General features: G+C 44.7%; 1 protein-coding gene across 1 annotated transcript; it reads right to left on the bottom strand.

Annotated features, from left to right (window-relative positions):
- Window positions 1-11,753: 11,753 nt before the first annotated feature.
- Window positions 11,754-14,860, bottom strand: LOC100272801 (putative cytochrome P450 superfamily protein). Its single transcript, NM_001147254.1, has 3 exons — window positions 13,935-14,860; window positions 12,926-13,047; window positions 11,754-12,505 (listed from the first exon to the last, which is right to left on the bottom strand). The coding sequence occupies exons 1-3, from the start codon at window positions 14,717-14,719 to the stop codon at window positions 11,907-11,909; spliced, it is 1,506 nt and encodes a 501-aa protein (NP_001140726.1). The 5' UTR covers window positions 14,720-14,860; the 3' UTR covers window positions 11,754-11,906.
- Window positions 14,861-19,452: the final 4,592 nt, after the last annotated feature.

Genomic DNA, 19,452 nt, shown 5'->3' on the forward strand with positions numbered 1-19,452 from the left:
ATAAAATTTCCGACGGCCTAAACCGTCGGATATAGGCCCTAGTCCATCGAATATAGATTATTTCCGATGGCTTAGGCCTTATGTCCGATGGCAAGCATGTGTCGGTTCTAAAAGGTCGAAAATAACCTTATCTCCGACAGCACCTGTTTGAGATAACGTATGTCCGACGGCTCATAGGCACTGTCGGCAGTTTGCTCGATCGGTTAATGGTTGTGATGGCGTCTAGTGGGCCCACACGTTATGTCTGATGGTCTGTATGAACGCCGACAAACATAATAAGCTTATCCCCGACGGTCTGCATATAAGTCGTCGGATGTTAATGTGTCTTATGTCTGACGGCTACATGTGGCCCTCGGACATAATAAATTCCAGGGATGACATAATTCTCCTTGTTTTTGTTCATTCCCACAATATACATTCAAATGTTCAGAATTCATAGAAATATAGATCCACAACAAATACATATTCACAGAAATATACATCCACAAACACATACATATTCACATTCATAACACATATTTTGTCGAGAAAATGACATTAACAACCACAAGCACATATCTCACAATCTCATTCACGTATCACAAAGGTCCACACATCGAACTTAGTTGATCCACATTCATATAATATAGTTCCAAATTCATTCAAATGTCATAATAAAACTACTAAGTTCCAAAAGTGCATTGGAATTGAATCCAAAAGTTTCAAAAACACTTGATCGCTTTCTGGCTTCTAATGATTTGGTAGGGTTGCTAGTATATTTGCTAATTGTTCCACAACAAAATGAGTGACTGGACATGTACACCATGGCCAACTATAGAATTATGGAAGTATGAACACTGTATAATCCATCCAATACTTATTACACCTCCAATGCAAGCTCTGGACTATCAATCATACATATCACAGAAGATACTCAACCATTTGAAGAAGGCCTAAACACATCTACTACAGATATAATGACGCTATATGCACTTGAAAGCTGAAACAATGAATGGGAAAGGTCGTATGGCACTAGGAGCCTAAGATAGACTCTTACTTATAAGTATGCATCCCTTTGTGTGGCTCCTAGAGAGTGGCTTAAAACTAGTGCAACACACTATGCAAGGAGATAGAGTAAAAGTTTGAGTGATCGAAGAATTGTGATTAGGAGGTATCCAGAAGAACGTTGCCTACGACGAAAGAAGTTGACGGAGAAAAATAATCAAGCTGCTGGGAGTTCATAGCTTGAGCCCTAGAGCTGGTAACTACGTGGTTCTATGTCCCACAACCACACTGGGTTCCTTGCCTTGTTCCGTGCCATTGGGACAGATATGTGAAGCCGCATCATGGTGACACGTGCGTGGAATGTGAGTACAGTGCCACTGATCTCTCCAACAGACCGTCCGTGACAATGAGAATGAGGAAGCCTAAATACTGCTTGTGCATGTATTCTTTCTTTTCGTTTTGCACAGTAGCACAGCCAGCATGCGCTACACCGATGGCATACCGATATTCACATACATTAGATGACTACTAAAATAGCCAAGCATAGAATAAACTAGTGATATGCCCGTGCATTGCTACGATTTCTATATTTCACATAAGTAGACTTTGTTTAAATTGATAGTTCTTTAAGCATGTTCCAATCCAAGAGGTCTATAGCCAACATATCAATTGTCCATAAAAAATAACTACAATGGTACTATATAGCTGCAGTTGAGCCTACCTTCTTTGAAATAGTAGGTTGGTGAGAAGGGACATAAGCAGTTTTATCAAGTTTAGTAAATGCATGTTTAGTGGCACCAAAACCTTTTTAGCCATTTTCATTAGAATTAATAAGCCCATCAATGATATTGAGAAGGATAAACATTTATAAACTCCATAGATATCATCCACATGGTTATGCCACTGAATCACACATAGGCCATGCCATCTCAAAAGCCCATATTTTGTAATTGTTATAGTCAAGTGAGCAAAAGTAAAACTTATAACCAAAGAGTAATAAATTGCTAAAAATCCAATATGTAAGGTGAAACATTTGAAGCTGAGTTCCTCCACCTCCTCGTGCAAAGCTTTTATCTCAGAATACTGCTTCCTTAGCTCTGGATTGTTTGGATCAATACTGATGGGAAATTCAACATCTATACATATAGTTGGTGTACAATGCAGGTAATATTCAGAAAGGAAAAATCCTCATTAAACTTCCCAAGTTCTTTTCGTGCAGTAATTTGGCGTGAGTATGCTTTAATATAAAGTTCAGTGCAATCAACCTCTACCTCCTTCAGAGTTTAGTGCAATCAACCTCTACCTCCTTGAATCTAGTGAATTACAAATCTGTAATATAAGACATCATCAGAAAGCAGGTCATGGAAATAAAACTTCAAGCTAGGTTCCACAGAACATATTAGATAGGTAAAAATATATCATAAATAGCAGCAGTCTCAAATAGCTAGTGACAACCAAGATATGGTTTCAGATTGAATGGAGATGGGGTATGTGTAGTAAAAGCAGCACAAATGAAACAACATAAGGTGTAGTGAATGCATACTGTCTCAGAGTAACTTGCCTTCATAATTTAAGATATGACAACTCTATTTGCAAATGTGATCGTTGTAAGACTTAGTCCAATATGTAGGCAACATGACTCTTACTCTCCTCGAGAGGATGACACTATGAGTTGGGGCGATTTTTTGTTTATTTATTCAAACATTACACAATGGCATATCCGTCTAAGGGTTGAGATACATATTTATAGCCCAAGGGGCTGCAGCATATGCTTCCTAGAGATGCGAATCGTTCGTTGGATTACGCGCAATCTCAAAGATCCGCTCGTTTTCCCACGCCCAACGCCCTTGAACATCGGGGATAGATCGGGATGGAGTCGGTGGGTTTTCCTTAAGATAAGCTAAGTTAGTTTGCTATTAACTAGGAGATATGCTAGAAGAATGTGATCACCATGTACGTAGGGAGTGCCCCACGGTCACGTATAAAAGGCACAGGGGAACCCCCACCATTTTCATCTGATTAGCACCTCTCCATTCAGGAGACGCCACTTGTAACACTCCACACGTACAAAGCCACCCCAGGAAGTAGGGTATTACGTCTCTCAAAACGGCCCAAACCTGCAGAAAATTGCCTCTCTCTCTCTCTCTCGTGCTCCTAGCACGAACCATCGAGCTACGATCAGCAACACCGCCCTACCCAAAAGCACCACGAGGGTATCCCTAGGTGTGCGGTTGGACTCTAGACACCAACAGCTTTGTTGGGGGCCTTTGTCTTTTGAAGGTCCTCAAAAACATGATTTAACAATGTCTTCCAAGTGTGACATACGAACAGGTACCTTCGGACTCGGGTTAAAAGTATATACAATGTGAAGAGCATGGTCATGACGAAGGCTGGTGTTGCTCCGAAGCTACACGCAAGGGAGCTTCGGCTAAATGGCGGAAAAAGGAACCGACCTAAAGGGGAAAAGGATATTTAGTCCTCATATAGTCGTCCACAAGTCAATAGTAAATATGAAGGGCATGAATGTAATTTCTCACAGGCTGCGTCATGTGCCTATAAATAGATGAACAGTACCCCGTACTGTTCACGCTGATTTGTACTCGCTCGTGCATCACACTTGTACTATCTCCTTCTGTCAAGCCGAAGGTACAAATGTAATTGTGCCTTATTCCTGTTTATTCATGATAATATAATATAAGATGAGTTAATAATGTTACATAATCATTCATGTTGTTTCTTATGTTTCACATACTTCTCCTTTCATTAATGTATACTGTGATGATGAAGGTATGTCCTTCATGACCTTCGCCTGAAGATCATTATATCCTAAGGGAAATAATGCTTCGAAGGACGAAGGGCCTTAACCTTTAACATCTTGTGTTGCCTTGTTCTTAATTCACAGCATTTGAGAACAAGTCCCCAACATTGGCGCCCAGCTCAGGTGAACTCATTCGACCATCTTCGGCAAGCATTGACCTTCATCATGCCGCCGAAGAAGATAACCGCGCCAGGGGCTACTGCACTGCAGCCACTGGACCCAAATCAGGAGACTCTCTCTCTCCGAGAGGCTCGAAGCCAGAAGAGGAAAGCCACCAGTCCAACATTCCAGGAGGAGGAGTTGGGCCAAGAGATCAGGGACATGGAAATCATCCATCAACAAGTGCAAAGGAAGAAAGAGAAGATGGCTCGGCTCGCTGATCTTTAAAGGAAGATCGACGAAGCTACTAAAGAAGTGTGTCATCTTGCTCAAGATGAACAACACCGAAGGCCCCAGCAAAGGGAGCTTCGTCAGGAGGGCCTATTCAACGAAGATGGATGGTATGATGATTTTAATCATGATACCATTACTTTTGATGATGCTTCTCCCTTGGCAGCAGAACTGCAGGCTATACCCATGGCCACAATCTTACAAGCCACCTCAGCTACCAATGTATGATGGGCACTCAGATCCAAAACAATTTTTGATGAGCTATGAGGCAACAATATCCTCATACGGAGGCAATGCAGCTGTCATGGCTAAATCCTTCGTCATGGCAGTCCGGAACGTGGCCCAGACATGGTATTCTTCCCGGCCAGGGACAATTACGTCGTGGCAGAAGCTCAAGGACATGCTGGTGACCAGTTTCCAAGGCTTTCAGACGAAGCCAGTCACAGCTCAGGCCCTGTTCCAATGCACGCAAGACCATGAGGAATACCTCCAATCGTATGTCCGAAGGTTCTTGCGATTGAGGGCACAAGCGCCCACAGTGCCCAAGGAAATTGTCATTGAGGCCATGATTAAGAGCCTTCGGCTAGGACCTACGGCTCAGTACTTTGCCAGGAAGCCCCCACAAACTCTGGAGAAGCTGCTTCAGAAGATGGATGAGTACATCCGGGCTGACAACGATTTCTGCCAAAGAAGGGAGGAAGCTTACAGATTCTCGGAAATGACCAGGGGCTTCGGAGGAAGAATTCACCTGAGGCATGTCAAATCAATCCATAACTCCACTAAGAATGACGACAAAGGAAATCAGCTTCAGAGGCCACAGTACACCTCGCAATCTTCGAGGCAACAACAAAGCTCTTTCAGGCCGCCAGCCCCAAGAGGCAGAGGCGCCAGGGGCTTCGGAGGAAGATACGGGGATCAGCCCAGGAAGATTTATTGCTTATTCTGCGGTGAGGACAAAGGCCATACTACAAGAATGTGTCGAATCACCATTCAAAAGCAGAAGGAGATCGCGAAAGCCGAAGCTCGGCAGAATCAGCCGAAGCAGGTCTTGCACACTGCTTCGTGCCACTCTCCCTACATACCAGAAAATGTGGGCAATCATCATGCAGCTTCTGTTGCTTCGGCTAGCTAGTCACATGCTTCCTGGCCACAACTCCCACCCCCAACACCACTACAACCAACCTATTCCCGAAGCCAGCAGCCAGAAGGGCGCCAACACACCCAACAGCAGCGGGACTTCAGGGAGGAATCCGAAGCTCGCATAGTCAACAGTACTGTGCCAGAATCAAAGCACATTTATTGAGCGATATCCTACCCCCAAAATACTTTTATGTTCTATGTCATTTTGTTTCTCAATAAGGAACAATCAATATAGATCTAGTTTTAATTCCTTGTAACAGTTTCGCTTCTATCAGAATGAAATATATCTTCTTGACAGACTTACGAAGCTAAAAAACTGCCGAAGCACAAAAGTCGTTCCTAAGGGAGCACAATGTAAGTTTTGCCTAAGCTACAAAAAGTCGTTCCTAAGGGAGCGCGATGTAAGTTTTCTGCACAAAAGTCGTTCCAAAGGGAATGCAGAGCCAAATACCGCCGAAATATAAGGCGAAGAAGTTCAAAAGACGTTCCTAAGGGGATGCAGAACTTATACCGCCGAAATAGAAGGCGAAGAAGTTCAAAAGACGTTCCTAAGGGGATGTAGAACTTACACCGAAAATAAGCAGTGAAGCCGAAAAATAAATGGCAAAGAGGTTCCGATCGTTCCTAAGGGGACGCAGAGATTGTGTGTTTCAGTATGGGCGTGTGGGTGTGTGTCTTCGGCATTAGCATCATTCTTCGCATCATATCATCATATCATACCACATAGCATCACATCATACATTATATCGCACCAATGACACGAATTGAATATGAAGTCGATCTTCGGAGATTGCTTTATAAAAATGAAAATGTGCTAAGGCACAAAGTAAGCTGAGAAATACAATTTCATCAGCTCTATTGCAAAAGAAGGGATCTCTTGTTTACGAAGCTTGGATGTTCTTACGAAGTACGGATATTTTCACGAAGCATGGATCTTTTTCTTTACGAAGCATGAAAAGAAGGGAAGGTGTTTTTTCGCCGAAGGCTCAAAAACGGTATGTATATAAGAGTTTCATGCATCACAAAGAAGTGAATTACAAATAATTTACATATTAGATTCAAAACTATACACATCAAAAATTACAGTCTTATTACAGCAAAGTTACATTGATCGTCTAAAAATGTTTTTACAATAACTACTAGTCTTCCTTCAGGACCTTCTCCGTAACTTCATTTAGCAATTTGTTAACGACCTCGTCAACAACAGATTCAGCTATATTAATAATCTCCAGTGCTTCCTTCGTCTTTGGATCGGCCAGAGGATCAAACGGTTCCGGTGGCAGAGATAATTCAGCTACAGTAGAAAAAGTTAATTAGTTCGAAGCCATAAAAAACAAATACCAAAGCTAAAGGCCACGAAACAATACCTAAACGTCTTTCACGTTCTGCAGCTTCCTCAGCTTGTTTCGCTTCCACTTGGGCGTCATGAATATCTTTCTCACTTTTCTTCATAATTTCATGAGCCATTTCTCGGCCACCATTTATCCAGATGTCATTGTAAAATTTTCCGCCCATTAAACTTGCTTCAGCTGAGGGATCCTTTGTATCATCCATGGAGAAGGCAGCTTCGGCCTGGGCTAGGGTCTTGACATGGTTGCACCCCGCCTTCTCCAGGATGACTGAAATTTCTCTTGCACCAGAAAACGCGTAGACATCCCCACGATCACTTAAAATTTCTTCGAAAGCTTCGGCTTCTCCACTTATCCATTCGATAACACCTTCAGGGTCGCCTCGTATGAAGTTATCTTCGTTAGAATAGGCGCCCACGTTGCCGAAGCTAGCCTTTATTTTTTCCACGCAGCCCAAGGATTTTTCAAAACATCTTTCTTTGGATGCGCGAAGTTCTTCAACTGTTTTTTTTCTAAATAGCTTTTCCAATATTCACTGATATCTCGGTTAGCTTCCATGAGACCGCATTTTTCTTTGGCTTCGGCCAACTGTTTCCGAAGATCTTCGATTTCATTCTTTTGGATTTCGGCTTGAGCCTTGAAACTAACTTCATCTTCTTTCACTTTGTTTACCAATGAAATCAAGATTTTGTCTTTTTCAAGACCTTCGTTCCTTAATTCGATTACCTCTGAACGAAGGTTGTTCAGAGCCATTGTATATCCTTCATCTTCAATGTTTTTCTGTGCTCTAAGGGCATTGCTATGAATTAGGCCCTGCAAGAGGAGGACAGAATTAAGTATAAACAAATAAAATATGTTGCTTTCAAAATACAAAATTAGCTTTCATACATTTATGCTATTATACGCCAAACTGTCAGCAAGCTCATCCTTTGATAATATTGAAAGGTCATCCTCTAGCTTCGGAATCCGATGCTTCTACCTATCTCCCGGCAGACGGATATCTCTTTATTATCTGGGAGACAGTTCAAAAAATCTTCTTCCCCGCTGCCATTAAACACTAATGCCCCCTTCGGGTATTTTAATTTTTGGGCATAGTGTAGCGCTTCTAGCTTCTCTTCTTGAGAAAGTTTCTTCCCCAAAGCATGACGAATGACGTAATCAATGCTTTGTTTTAAAGCTTCGGTAGCATCAGCTTCAACCTTTTCAGACGCAATTTGTTCTGTAGCTTCTTCTTCAACTGCGGCGGGCTCTGTCTCAGTGGGCTCTGAAGGCCCAGCTTCGGTTTCAACTTGATTTTTTGCAGCTTCGACTTCTGCTTGCTTCGTTTCAGCCTCGGGTAGAGCTTTGGAAGCTTCGGTAATTTTTCCTGAAGGAGCAGGACTCAAGGATTTTGTTGTTTCTAGCACAACATCTACCACATTTGCCATTCTTCTCCTCTTAGGAGTTGCGACAGAACCCTTTTATGCTTTCGGCACTGTTATCTCTGTTGACGGGCTCAAAATCTCTAGCATTTTTGTTAATTTTTCAACTTTCAACCCTTCAGCCTTATCCTTATCAGTCTTTGTCTCAACCAACTTAACTAAAGTAACTTCGGCATTACAACCGGCTCTTCAGTGCTCTGCGCAATTGGAGCAGTCACTCTTGTTTCAGCAGCTGAAGAGGTCTCCCCGCTAAACTCAGGCACCACGGCCGGTTCAATGTAACGTGGTCGGTGGGTAAGAACCTTCATCTTTTTTCCCGCAGCCTTCGGCACAGGTTCAGCTAGGGCGGCCAAAGCAGCAGCTTTTCTCTTCTTCCTCTATCCCCGCAGTGGGTAGCGGTAATCGGGGTAGACGAAGCCTATGGCGTCAAAAACTCTGTTCATTCTCTTTTTTCCCCGACCTTCGAAGGCTGTAGATAGTGCATTATCTTCTGCATTGGAATAAGCTCCAAGCAGTTCATCACTTGTAGCTTCGATACATTTCAGCCAGTCGTCGTTTGGTTCATCGAACTTATCCCCAAACCTAAATGTATACTTCAGCCGGACCAAATCACCTTCGCTAGACTTGGTGATGGTCTCCTTCGGCATTTCCTAGCTTTCTACAAGCGACCATACTCTGAATGTTATATGCTCTTGAATTAAATTTCTTGTACCAATGAAGGAGCAGACTGTACTGAAGGCCTTCTGACACGCTTCGGCGGCATCATCAATTTCGACCTTCGGCTTTCGGAGGCCGAAGCGGGACCAGATGGGGCGCATAATGACTTATTAATATCTTCCCTTGCTTTCAGATCATTTTTCACATAAAACCATTCTTCCATCCAAGCTCTGGGCCACCTCTTCCGTAAGGTTGGTACTGGGTGCCTTGCGTTGGAACGGGCGATAAATCCATAACAACCGAAGTTGTTGTGGTACTGTTCTTTACCCATGGCCTTCGTCTCATATAGCAATTCGTGCATATTGCAGAAGCACTTTGCGCTTGGTTCTAACCCCTGGCTCCTTACTGCCCAGACAAAAATCCTCATCCTTATTATGGCTTTGGGGGTGATCTGATGAAGAAAGATTTGGAACATCTTCAGCACTTCAACTACAAACTTACTCAAAGGGAACCGAAGTCCAGCATTGAAGAAGCTTTGGAAAATCACAACTCCGTTCTCCTCAGGGGCAGGAACGTTGTTGTCTCTGCCGGCCCTCACAATAGATATATCCCGAAAGTACCTTCCCCTCATGTTTTTGAGGTGACTCTGTTTGATGGTCGATTTTCCGAAGATTGAATGACTTGGCCTCCAGGGCCGATCCTCAGAATCTTCGTCCCCACTTTCTACATCATAGCTATCGCTGTCATCGGTATCTTCGAACAAGCCCTCCAGTATCTCTTTAGTAATCTTCTCCGTATTTGTTCTTGCCATCGACTCGACAAATCCAGCAATATAAGATTCCACAGTCTTCTTCTCCTCAAAAGCCTTTTCCTCTTCAGTCAGCTTCGTCTCAGCAGCAACCTTCTTGTCTTAAGACATTTCTTCTTCAGAAATGACGAAAATGCGTCTTTTAAACCAAAGCTCAGAGAGCTTGAAAAACTAGCAAGCGCTAGTGAGCAAGATGGTACAAGCAGCGTACCAAATGTAGCTGGTGTGAGTTCTTATTTATACGCTCAACACGCTCCAAATTGGGGGGGGCGTCCGTCATTGACTGTTGCTATTCTAGCAAAGGGAAGGTGTTTTTTCGGACCTTCTGCTTGAGGCCTTCATCCATGTCGCAGTCTGAATTCGTTATCCTAACAAATTAATACTGCGAGGGGCTACTGTTGGGGGCCTTTGTCTTCCGAAGGTCCTCAAAAACATGATTTAACAATGTCTTCCAAGTGTGACATATGAACAGGTACCTTCGGACTCGGGTTAAAAGTATATACAATGTGAAGAGAATGGTCATGATGAAGGCTGGTGTTGCTCCGAAGCTATGCGCAAGGGAGCTTCGGCTAAATTGGCGGAAAAAGGAACCGACCTAAAGGGGAAAAGGCTATTTAGTCCTCATATAGTCGTCCACAAGTCAATAGTAAATATGAAGGGCATGAATGTAATTTCTCACAGGTTGCGTCCTGTGCCTATAAATAGATGAACAGTATCCTCGTACAGTTCACGCTGATTTGTACTCGCTCATGCATCACGCTTGTACTATCTCCTTCTGTCAAGCCGAAGGTACAAATGTAATTGTGTCTTATTCCTGTTTATTCATGATAATATAATATAAGATGAGTTAATAATGTTACATAACCATTCATGTTGTTTCTTATGTTTCACATACTTCTCCTTTCATTAATGTATACTACGATGATGAAGGTATGTCCTTCATGACCTTCGTCTGAAGATCATTATATCCTAAAGGAAATAATGCTTCGAAGGACGAAGGGCCTTAACCTTTAACATCTTGTGTTGCCTTATTCTTAATTCATAGCATTTGAGAACAAGTCCCCAACAAGCTTTCACTGCAAATCTACAAGTGGTATCATTCCACAATCGATATCATTTGGTTGTCCTCTCCAATTTTGAACAGACTATGTCATTTCACATCTTGTGCCCCCCGTGTTGCCACATATGCATAGAGATGGCAATGGGTACCCGAAACCCGAATACCCGATGGGTTTTACCTGATATGAAGGCGGGTACGCGATGATTTCTCTACCCACAGGTATGTTAATGGATAAAACCTCTACCCGTTTGGTAGACGAGTATGAGTACGGGTTGGAACTACCCATACCCGTCTATCCATGGGTAAAATATACACGCATCAATACCACTATAACCATCTAATAGAGCCTAGCTTAGCTAAAATAAAAACCTTCTCTAGTATCATTTGTCCAGATACCAAGTTATGTAATCATATGATTTGTTATATGTCAAATTGAAGTTGTTTTTGTATGTTTATTTAATATTTTAAGTGATTGGTATATTGAAATTTAAGACTTTCCTAGCGGGTACGGATTACCCGATGGGTAAAAATACCCGCGCGGGTACGAGTATGGGTAAGATTTTATACCCGCGAGCATATATGGGTAACGCAACAAGTAGAATTTTTTGATGGGTACGGATATGGAATGGTATTACCCGACGGGTATGTACCCGTTGCCATCCCTACATATGCATATGCTTTTAAATTCTTTATTTGGTATCACTAGAATATCCTTTACCATTTAACTATGCATAAATTAAGGGGAGTTAGTCTATTCATTCTTGTCTTTTTTTCCTCTTGTATTGAAAGAGAGTTTTCCAATAGGGGGTGTATGTCCTTTTCCTCAAAGGGAGAGACTGTTTTTCCAAATGTGGAGAACTTTCTTTTAGGGAGAGAAATATTTTAGAGGGCAAGTATTTGATAGCTTCGTGTATACTTTAACATGTCTTCCTATATGCTCTAAATGACCGCATATCTATCAATTTAGTTTCTCATACACGTTGCATATGCACATGCATCTATTGCAAGTAGAGTACATATTTTTTTATTTAATATTTGCTTGCTTTGATTATATTGTCATCAGTCAAAGGTTGACATTGTGAGGAAAATGGATCCCGACCCGTTTGACTAAGTGATTTTGGTGTTTAATGATCAACATAATCTCGATCCATTTGACTAAGTGCATTTTACGAACAAGAAATACATCTCCTCTTAGTAAAAAAAACACAACACACAAAAAAAAGAGAAAATACATAGTGCTTCATCTGCGGGGGCGCGTGCAGGAAACACGCATTGATTTCTAGGCCTCGAGGGGCTTGCAGACGATGGTGGCATGCTTGGCGATCTGGTTGCTGAACTGGCCGGGCTTCTCCGTGGTGTCGATCTTGTCCAGCCCCGGCGGCGGCAGCAGCTGGAAGTTCTGCACCAGCCGGCCCAGGGTGATGCCGATGATAGGCAGCGCGAGGATGATCCCAGGGCAGCTCCGGCGGCCGACCCCAAAGGGCACGAATCGGAAGTCGTTGCCGTGGGCCTCCACGGACTTCTCCTCCTCCAGGAAGCGCTCGGGCCGGAACTCGTCGGGGCGCACCCACCTCTTGGGGTCGTTGGCGAGGAACCAGGCATTGACGAGGATCTTGGACTCGGCGGGGATGTCGAAGCCGGCGAGCTTGCCGTCGTTGAGGTTCATGTGGGGGACCAGCAGCGGGATGGCCATGCGCAGGCGGAGCGTCTCCTTGACGATGGCCTGAAGGTAGGGGAGGCGCTCGAGGTCCGGCTCCGTCACAGGCACGCCGGCGCCCAGCACCGAGGCGAGCTCCTCCCGGAGCTTGTGCTGGATGGCCGGGTGGTTCACCAGCTCGGCGATGCCCCACTCGATCGACCACAGCGTCGTCTCGATCGCTGCAAAAGCAAACAAATTAGTTTTTTTTTTTTGCCACCGACTGCCTGCAGGTGTGGCAGCTTGGATATACAAATCAAAACGCAATTCTTTTTGAGGCGTGGTCACGTGGTGGCGGCTTCAACTACCTTTTGATACACAGATAGATACTATGCCTAGCAGATAAATACGGGAGCCCACTTGAAGTGTGACACCGCATTAGGCTCAGTATGTTGCCGGTTAATTAAGGACGGAATTAAGTTGGCTGACGGAGACTTGATTAAGACGTGCCTTATATTATTATATCTTCCGATATTGCAGTGCTATTTGTTTGTGTAGTAGCGCTGGACTGCAGTAGTTGAATGATAAGTCTCACTTGGTTCTTCAGACATAGCATACTCTGTTTCCGTTTCATTGCACTGAGCAGTGACGATTATCGATACCTGCGACGTTGATGTTCTCGACGATGTAGAGGACGTTGTCGTGGTTGATCTCGCCCTTCCTCTCGGCCTCGAGGATGTGATCCATGGCGCACCGGATCTCACCAGTCTGAGCCATCACCTTCCTGTGAGTACGCAACGCATCCATGTTAGTTTTGTCTTCCCAACCCAATGAATTGAAACCAAGTCAACAACCGAATGAATTTTGTAAAGTATATGTTGCATGCCCCCTCGTGGTCGTGCGGTGGGCACGCACGCACGAATGGTTGGTTCATGGAACCACCGCACTCTCTGCCTAGTAGGTGACAAATAAACTAGTCTTCTACTACATTATTGGCATGCGTGTCATGCTGATGTCCTTCCAGCTATCATGAAGCAGCAGAGCGTGGTATATCTCCGTCGCTCTCGGTGTGTCGTTGCCCCGACCTTAAGCTTTCGGCCTTGCGCGGAAAGCAAAGCAACGCAAATCAAGCGAGTCCCTTTTTCTTTTTCCTTCGTGGGCTGATCATCTGTCACCGGAAGCCACGAGATGAGTAGTGCCGCTCACCTATCCTTCTTTGATCTGTTAACCTGTTGTGGACAACTACAAGTTGTTGTTTAGGAGTAGTAGGTACTAGTACTCCCTAACCCGTGCGGTGGGTCTTTTAGTTACGTGTCAAACATGACTGGAGCCAGCCATGCATCACAAAAGTCGTCCGATCTCGCCAAAATTCAATGACTAGCAAAATAAAATAAAATATGGACTTGGCTGTTGATTCGTCCTTGTCCACTGGCAGATGGCATTGATTTGTCCACCGGTAGATGGCATCGGTTGCAGCATGTGCGCAGCCACCACCACAGAGGCACAGATGCAATGCATGCAACTGTCTTCCGCCCAGCTCCAGCCTCCAGCTCATACCTCACCCGCCGACGATGCAACTTGCAACTCCACCCGCCGTCAACCAACCACCAGCCCAGGTGGCCAGCTCAAAAGAAAAAGGAAAGGAAAGAAAATGGAATATGGCAGACTTACTTGCGCTCCTGTACGAAGTTGTCCTCGAAGACCTTCATGCGGCGCGTCTTGAGGTCGTGGCAGCGGTTGAGGTAGCCGCGGAGGAAGGGGCGGAGCACGGGGATGAAGTCGCCGTAGTTGTACTCGAAGCTCTGCGACAGGCGGCTGCGCTCCGCGTTGAGCGCCTTGAGCTTGTTGAAGAGCGGGTCGTGCTCGCTGTCGAACCGGCGGTCGAACATGATGCGGAACATGTCGTTGTACATCATCAGCTGGAGGCGGCGGCGGAGCACGACGCCGCCGGCCGCGGCCTCGGGGTCCTTCCTCACGTCCTCCACCACCAGCCGGGCCTCCTCCTCCCACCCGGCGCGGTTCTGGGCCACCACCTTGTTGGTGAAGAAGGGGACGGTCATGATGCGCCGCATCTTGCGCCAGTGGTCGCCGTACACCGTGAACACCATGTCCTGCCCCTTGCCCGTGAAGATGTCGAACACCACGTTGCGGGTGCGGGAGCCGAACTCCACGCCCTGCGTGTGGAGCACCTCCTTGGCCAGCTCCGGGGTCGACACCACCACCAGGTTGCGCACGCCCATGCGCAGCAGGAAGATGTCGCCGAACCGCTTCGCCATGGCCATCAGGTTGCGGTGGTTCAGGTCGTCGCCCACCTGCAGCCAGTTTCCCACCACGGGGGCGCCCGGGGGCCCCGGTGGGAGGCGGTACCGCTTGCCGGTCAGCTTGGCCACGGCGATGGCCACCACAGCCGCGGCGAACAGGCCCAGCAGGGCCTTCTCTAGGAGGGCGAGGTCCATGCTGTGCTGCCTGCCGGTCCGGCCGGGGTAGGTGGGGTGTGTGGTTTGTTCGTGGAGGCGATGGAACAGGCAAGGAGGAATGCCGGGGATTTTATAGCGTTTTTTTGGGAGAGAGCGCCGAGACGGGTCCAATTTGAGTACACGAATTTGTTTGGTTTGCCATTGCGGGGGTTGGTATGGTTTTGGTGCTGCGGGCGGGCCCCACAAAAAAGTTTCCAAAATGTGTGGCTCTTCTTTTTGTTTTTGTTTTTGGAACGGGATCAAACACTACTATTGCTATTTGCTGGCAGCGGAAGGCCCAAAGGGGATTCATGGATCACCGCTGAGACTGCAGTCGGTGAAGTTGCAGCTCCGCTAACCCGTCTTTTCCATGGAAAAGTTTACTGTTACTAATTACGAAACGCAGCCAAGTCCTTACAAAAATGCTTCAGCTAATTCACAGAACAAAATTAGAGAATGTGCAGATAAGTGGACTGTGATGGGTTCTTATAGTTAGGGGTGGTAATGACTCTAAATTTTACACTAAAAATTTTAAGTGTCAGATCGATTAAGATTGGACTCTAATTCTATTCAATTTTGAACTAATATTAATTAAAGGCACAAATAAATTACGAAAAACATTTGGATCGTGATCCATTACCACTCTTATTTATAGTAAACAAGGATAGGCAAGATATATAGTTGTAGTTTTGAAAATGTAAACTGGCCAAAGTTTGTCTTTACCTCCCATTCTACATATACCATCTTGGAGCCTCTCACTAAATCTAATAAATTGATGAAAGATGTCCATCCTTGCTAGGCCAATTAGAAGTTCCTACACATGTAATTAAACTTAAGAAGCCCGTCTTACCGGTAGATTTAAGTTCATAGATGAAGACAAATGAATTCTAGCTTTTTCATAGATAGTCTGAGTAAGAGCTACTATAGTCTCCACAGTTGACCTTCTTTATATAGAATCCATAATGAGAGGACTCTCAGACTTGCTATGTAGTAGGGGCTCCATATTGTCACACCCGGTTTTGAAGGTAAACCGAATGCGAACCATGTACGTGCCAGGATCAGTAATTCACGTACACAGCGATTACATAAATGACTCATCATAGCACAATGCTTCGAATTACAATAAAGAGTAAGTAATAATATTACAAACTAGAGTCATTTACATAATATAAATCAAAGTACACAGAATCGAAACGTAGCCAACGTAAACAACCCACCACAGGCAGCTGACTGGGGGAGGTCGCTAGCCTAATCCTCGAACTCGTCGACGTCCTAGAACTCCTGGAGATCCGCCTCGACGCCTTGTTTACCTGAGCATAGATTGCACCAAAGGCAACCTGGTGTTTTGTGAAAGCAAGGGTGAGTACACATCAACGTACTCAGCAAATGTCCCGTTTGGCTGTAGTGGACTAGCTTTATGTGGGGTTAAGTCAAGCAGTTGCTTTTAGTTGGTCAGGTTATTATTACTAGTAGAAAGCCAGGTTTTAGCATTAACCCAAGTTCTTAACCCAAAGTACCCTTTCCAAATGGAAAGAATACCACTTACCATTACCATAAGCATGATCATAATCGTCCTCATCATCATCTGTAAACCAACCATCTCTGATCGAAGTATCTAATCAATGGAGCTCCCTTGGCCGCTCATAACCGCGAGCACGGCTGATATATCAGTTTCATAACACTCTGCAGAGGTCGCACACTTTACCCATGAGCCGTGATTCCCGTTTTGCCCGGGGATCATGACTCCCCATTGATCACTTCCTAGGTGGTCCGGCAGGGTATCACTACGTAGCCTTTACAAAGATTCCCTAGAGGTCATAGCCGCCCGTTAGGTTTCTCCAGTTTGATAAACACAGTACCTCTCCCCGCAGGAGGGTGACTAACAAAAGCAAAACAAAAAAACCTCGGCACTCAGCCTCGGCAGAGCAAGCACTGTGCCTGGACCCCATTGACGGCACGACGACGAAGCAACTACACCTCTAGTTCCTCTAATTAATTAGCTAAGGGCATCCCATTTCACCCTCATGGTTGCACTGTTTTCCCGGGCGGTCATCCAACGAACAGGTCCTTACGGAGAGACACTCGAGAAACCGCGAGAGCCCCCTTGAATGACACAAGTATAACATCATAATAAAGAAGGGAAACCGCGTATCATTGATAAATCTCATCATGTTCATTGATTAGAGTTGAGCAATAGCATAAAGCTAAACAATAATAACCCAAAAGGTAATCAAGGGCAAGGTAAATACAAAGCTAGTCAATCCTTAGGTTGATCATGGTATGCGGGTTGAGGAATTATAAAGTAAATGGGACATAATAGGTCAGAGGACACTTGCCTTCATCAAACAGATGCTCAGGGTCTTCAACTTCGTGGAACTCGAATAGCTAGATTACTTGGTCGCCGAAGCTTGACCGTCGATTCCTCGAAGCTCGGAAATGGATCGCAGTCTATTCGCGACGCACAACGAATACAAACAGGCACAAACAAACATATACTTGCATAAAACATTACACCATACAAGATAAAATATTATAAAAGCGAGCAATATAAAATAGAGAGCGCTTCTACAGTTATGCGAGGAAAAGAACCACGATAGTCGAAGCTACGGTCGAGGGGTTAGCGCGTTTACGTTAAACAAGTACTAATTAGAACATCCAATTCAACATAATTATATTAATTTATATTAATCAAATGTAAATTAATACTACTACTTAGTTTTGACTAACTTACTATTTTAATAGTTGACAGTTAAGCAAGTAACTTAATGAATATGAGCGATTCTAAGGGAGACGAATTAACGACGCACGACGTGCAAACACGATGTGCGCAACGCGCGGACACAAACGACTTAGCGCGCGGACAACGCGCGATACGCGTGAACGGCACGCGGCAAGGCGCGCGACACACGCGAACGGCACACGACAACGCGTGCGAACAACACGCGCGACACTCGCGAACGACACGCGACGACGTGCGCGAAACAGCACCGCGGCACGCGCGGACCGACATGCGAAACTAATAAATAAACAATGTGATTAAACTAAATATTTATTAATAAATAACATTTCAGTTAAGGTTAATCATATTGGTAACTACTTATAAATGCGCAAATCGAATTCCTAAATTAGGTTTTTAAATTGAAACGTCGTTCTAGTAGCCACTGGTTAAACAAACGTTTAACTAAATTAAATAAAATATGCAAAAATTGGGATAAATATATCTAAATTAAGATAATTTTAATATGAATCTAACGCAACTTGAATGGATCGAATCGGGTTTAAAACGCAAAAGTTATGAAAGTTTTAAACCATACTGTAATTCGCGCGGACTAAATTTACGAGACTGTCATCGTCTTCTTCCTCTCTTCATCTTCTTCCTCCCATCCATGGAAGAGAGAGGAGAGGAAGGGGAGGACGAGGTTGGGCCGGCCGGAGGTGGGCGCGGCCGCACGGGGCGCGATGGGCGCGGCCACCGCTCCCGGGGAGGGGTGCGGGAGCGCGAGCGCCGCCACCACCGCCGGGGAGGGGAAAAGGGGCGTCGCCGGGGAGGGGAAACGGAGGGGGAAGGGCCGCCGCCGCCGGGGAAGGTGAGGGGAGAGTGGGAGATGCTCTGCACGGACGAGAAAACGAATAAACGAAGAAACCCTAGGTGCAACAATGGAGGTTTCTCACCGGGGAAGAAGACCCTCGCCGGAGCCGAAGCCAAATCCGTCGATTGCCGGAGATTCAGGGATCCAATCAACGAACCGAACAAGCTGCGACGAAGCCCTCGACGAGACGAACGCAGCGGTACCCTCGGATTCGGCAGACGATGCACAAATTGGGAGTAATTGCTCGCCGGAGTTGTCGCCGGAGTTGGAATCGCCCCGAACTTCGGCGAGCAATACCGGGAGCTAGGGATTGGATTTGGGGGAAACGTTTTGTGTTCTGGAACGGGCTCGACGAGATGAAGTCGGACATGTATATATATCTAGGGTTTGGATGAGATGAAAATTCGGTTAAAAGTCGGATTTTACTATTTTTAATTCGAAAAAAGCCTAGAAATCCATATTTTGTGCTTAAAATATTATATATGCTTTCAAAAATTTCAGAAAAATTCCTATAAATGTTTTGGCACCTAATGAACTCAAAAAACATAATTAGAATTTCTAAAAATATTTTAAGTTCCACAAATAAATAGTTTTTGGTTTCCGGAAAATAGAAAAATATTCCGAAAAATATGAAAATTTACCGAGCGCTTCTATAAGATATGTTAACATGTTTCAAACACATTTTGCACTTAGAAACACCATGCAACAGCATGAATGCAACAACCAAAGTGCCTCTAGGGCTCATTCCACTAGGTTTACGCTAATATAAAACAAAATAATTCTCCATTTTTAGGGAAAAGAGAAAGGAAAGCGAAGAACTGAGAGAGTAACACCTGAATTTGGTGGATATTAGAAAAGAAATTTTATACCCCCAAATTCAGGGTGTTACAAATCTAACCCCCTTAATAGAATCTCGTCCTCGAGATTCAAGAAGAGGCTAGCAGGAAAATGAGATTGGTTCATTAGTCTTTCATAGCTTTTTCTAACTCAACTTTGACTCCGCCGGCTTGACTTGTGGATTGGTTGCTTTGACCATCAGATGCTTGAGACCGATTGATGCAATTCTTGAGGATCTCCTGGACCTGTGGGTTAGGACCCACACACGCTTTCGCTGCGCCAATCTGATCTTGTTGGTTGATGTTG

The sequence above is a fragment of the Zea mays genome, chromosome 8, assembly GCF_902167145.1.
Source record: "Zea mays cultivar B73 chromosome 8, Zm-B73-REFERENCE-NAM-5.0, whole genome shotgun sequence".
NCBI lineage: Eukaryota > Viridiplantae > Streptophyta > Magnoliopsida > Poales > Poaceae > Zea > Zea mays.

Bases quoted from the DNA above. Each gene is read 5' to 3' on its own strand.
- LOC100272801 (NM_001147254.1), bottom strand. From the start codon at position 14,719: ATGGACCTCGCCCTCCTAGAGAAGGCCCTGCTGGGCCTGTTCGCCGCG. The intron at 13,048-13,934 runs GTAAGTCTGCCA...GCGTACTCACAG, and splicing joins AACTTCGTACAGGAGCGCAA to GAAGGTGATGGCTCAGACTG. The intron at 12,506-12,925 runs GTATCGATAATC...TTGCTTTTGCAG, and splicing joins CGAGAACATCAACGTCGCAG to CGATCGAGACGACGCTGTGG.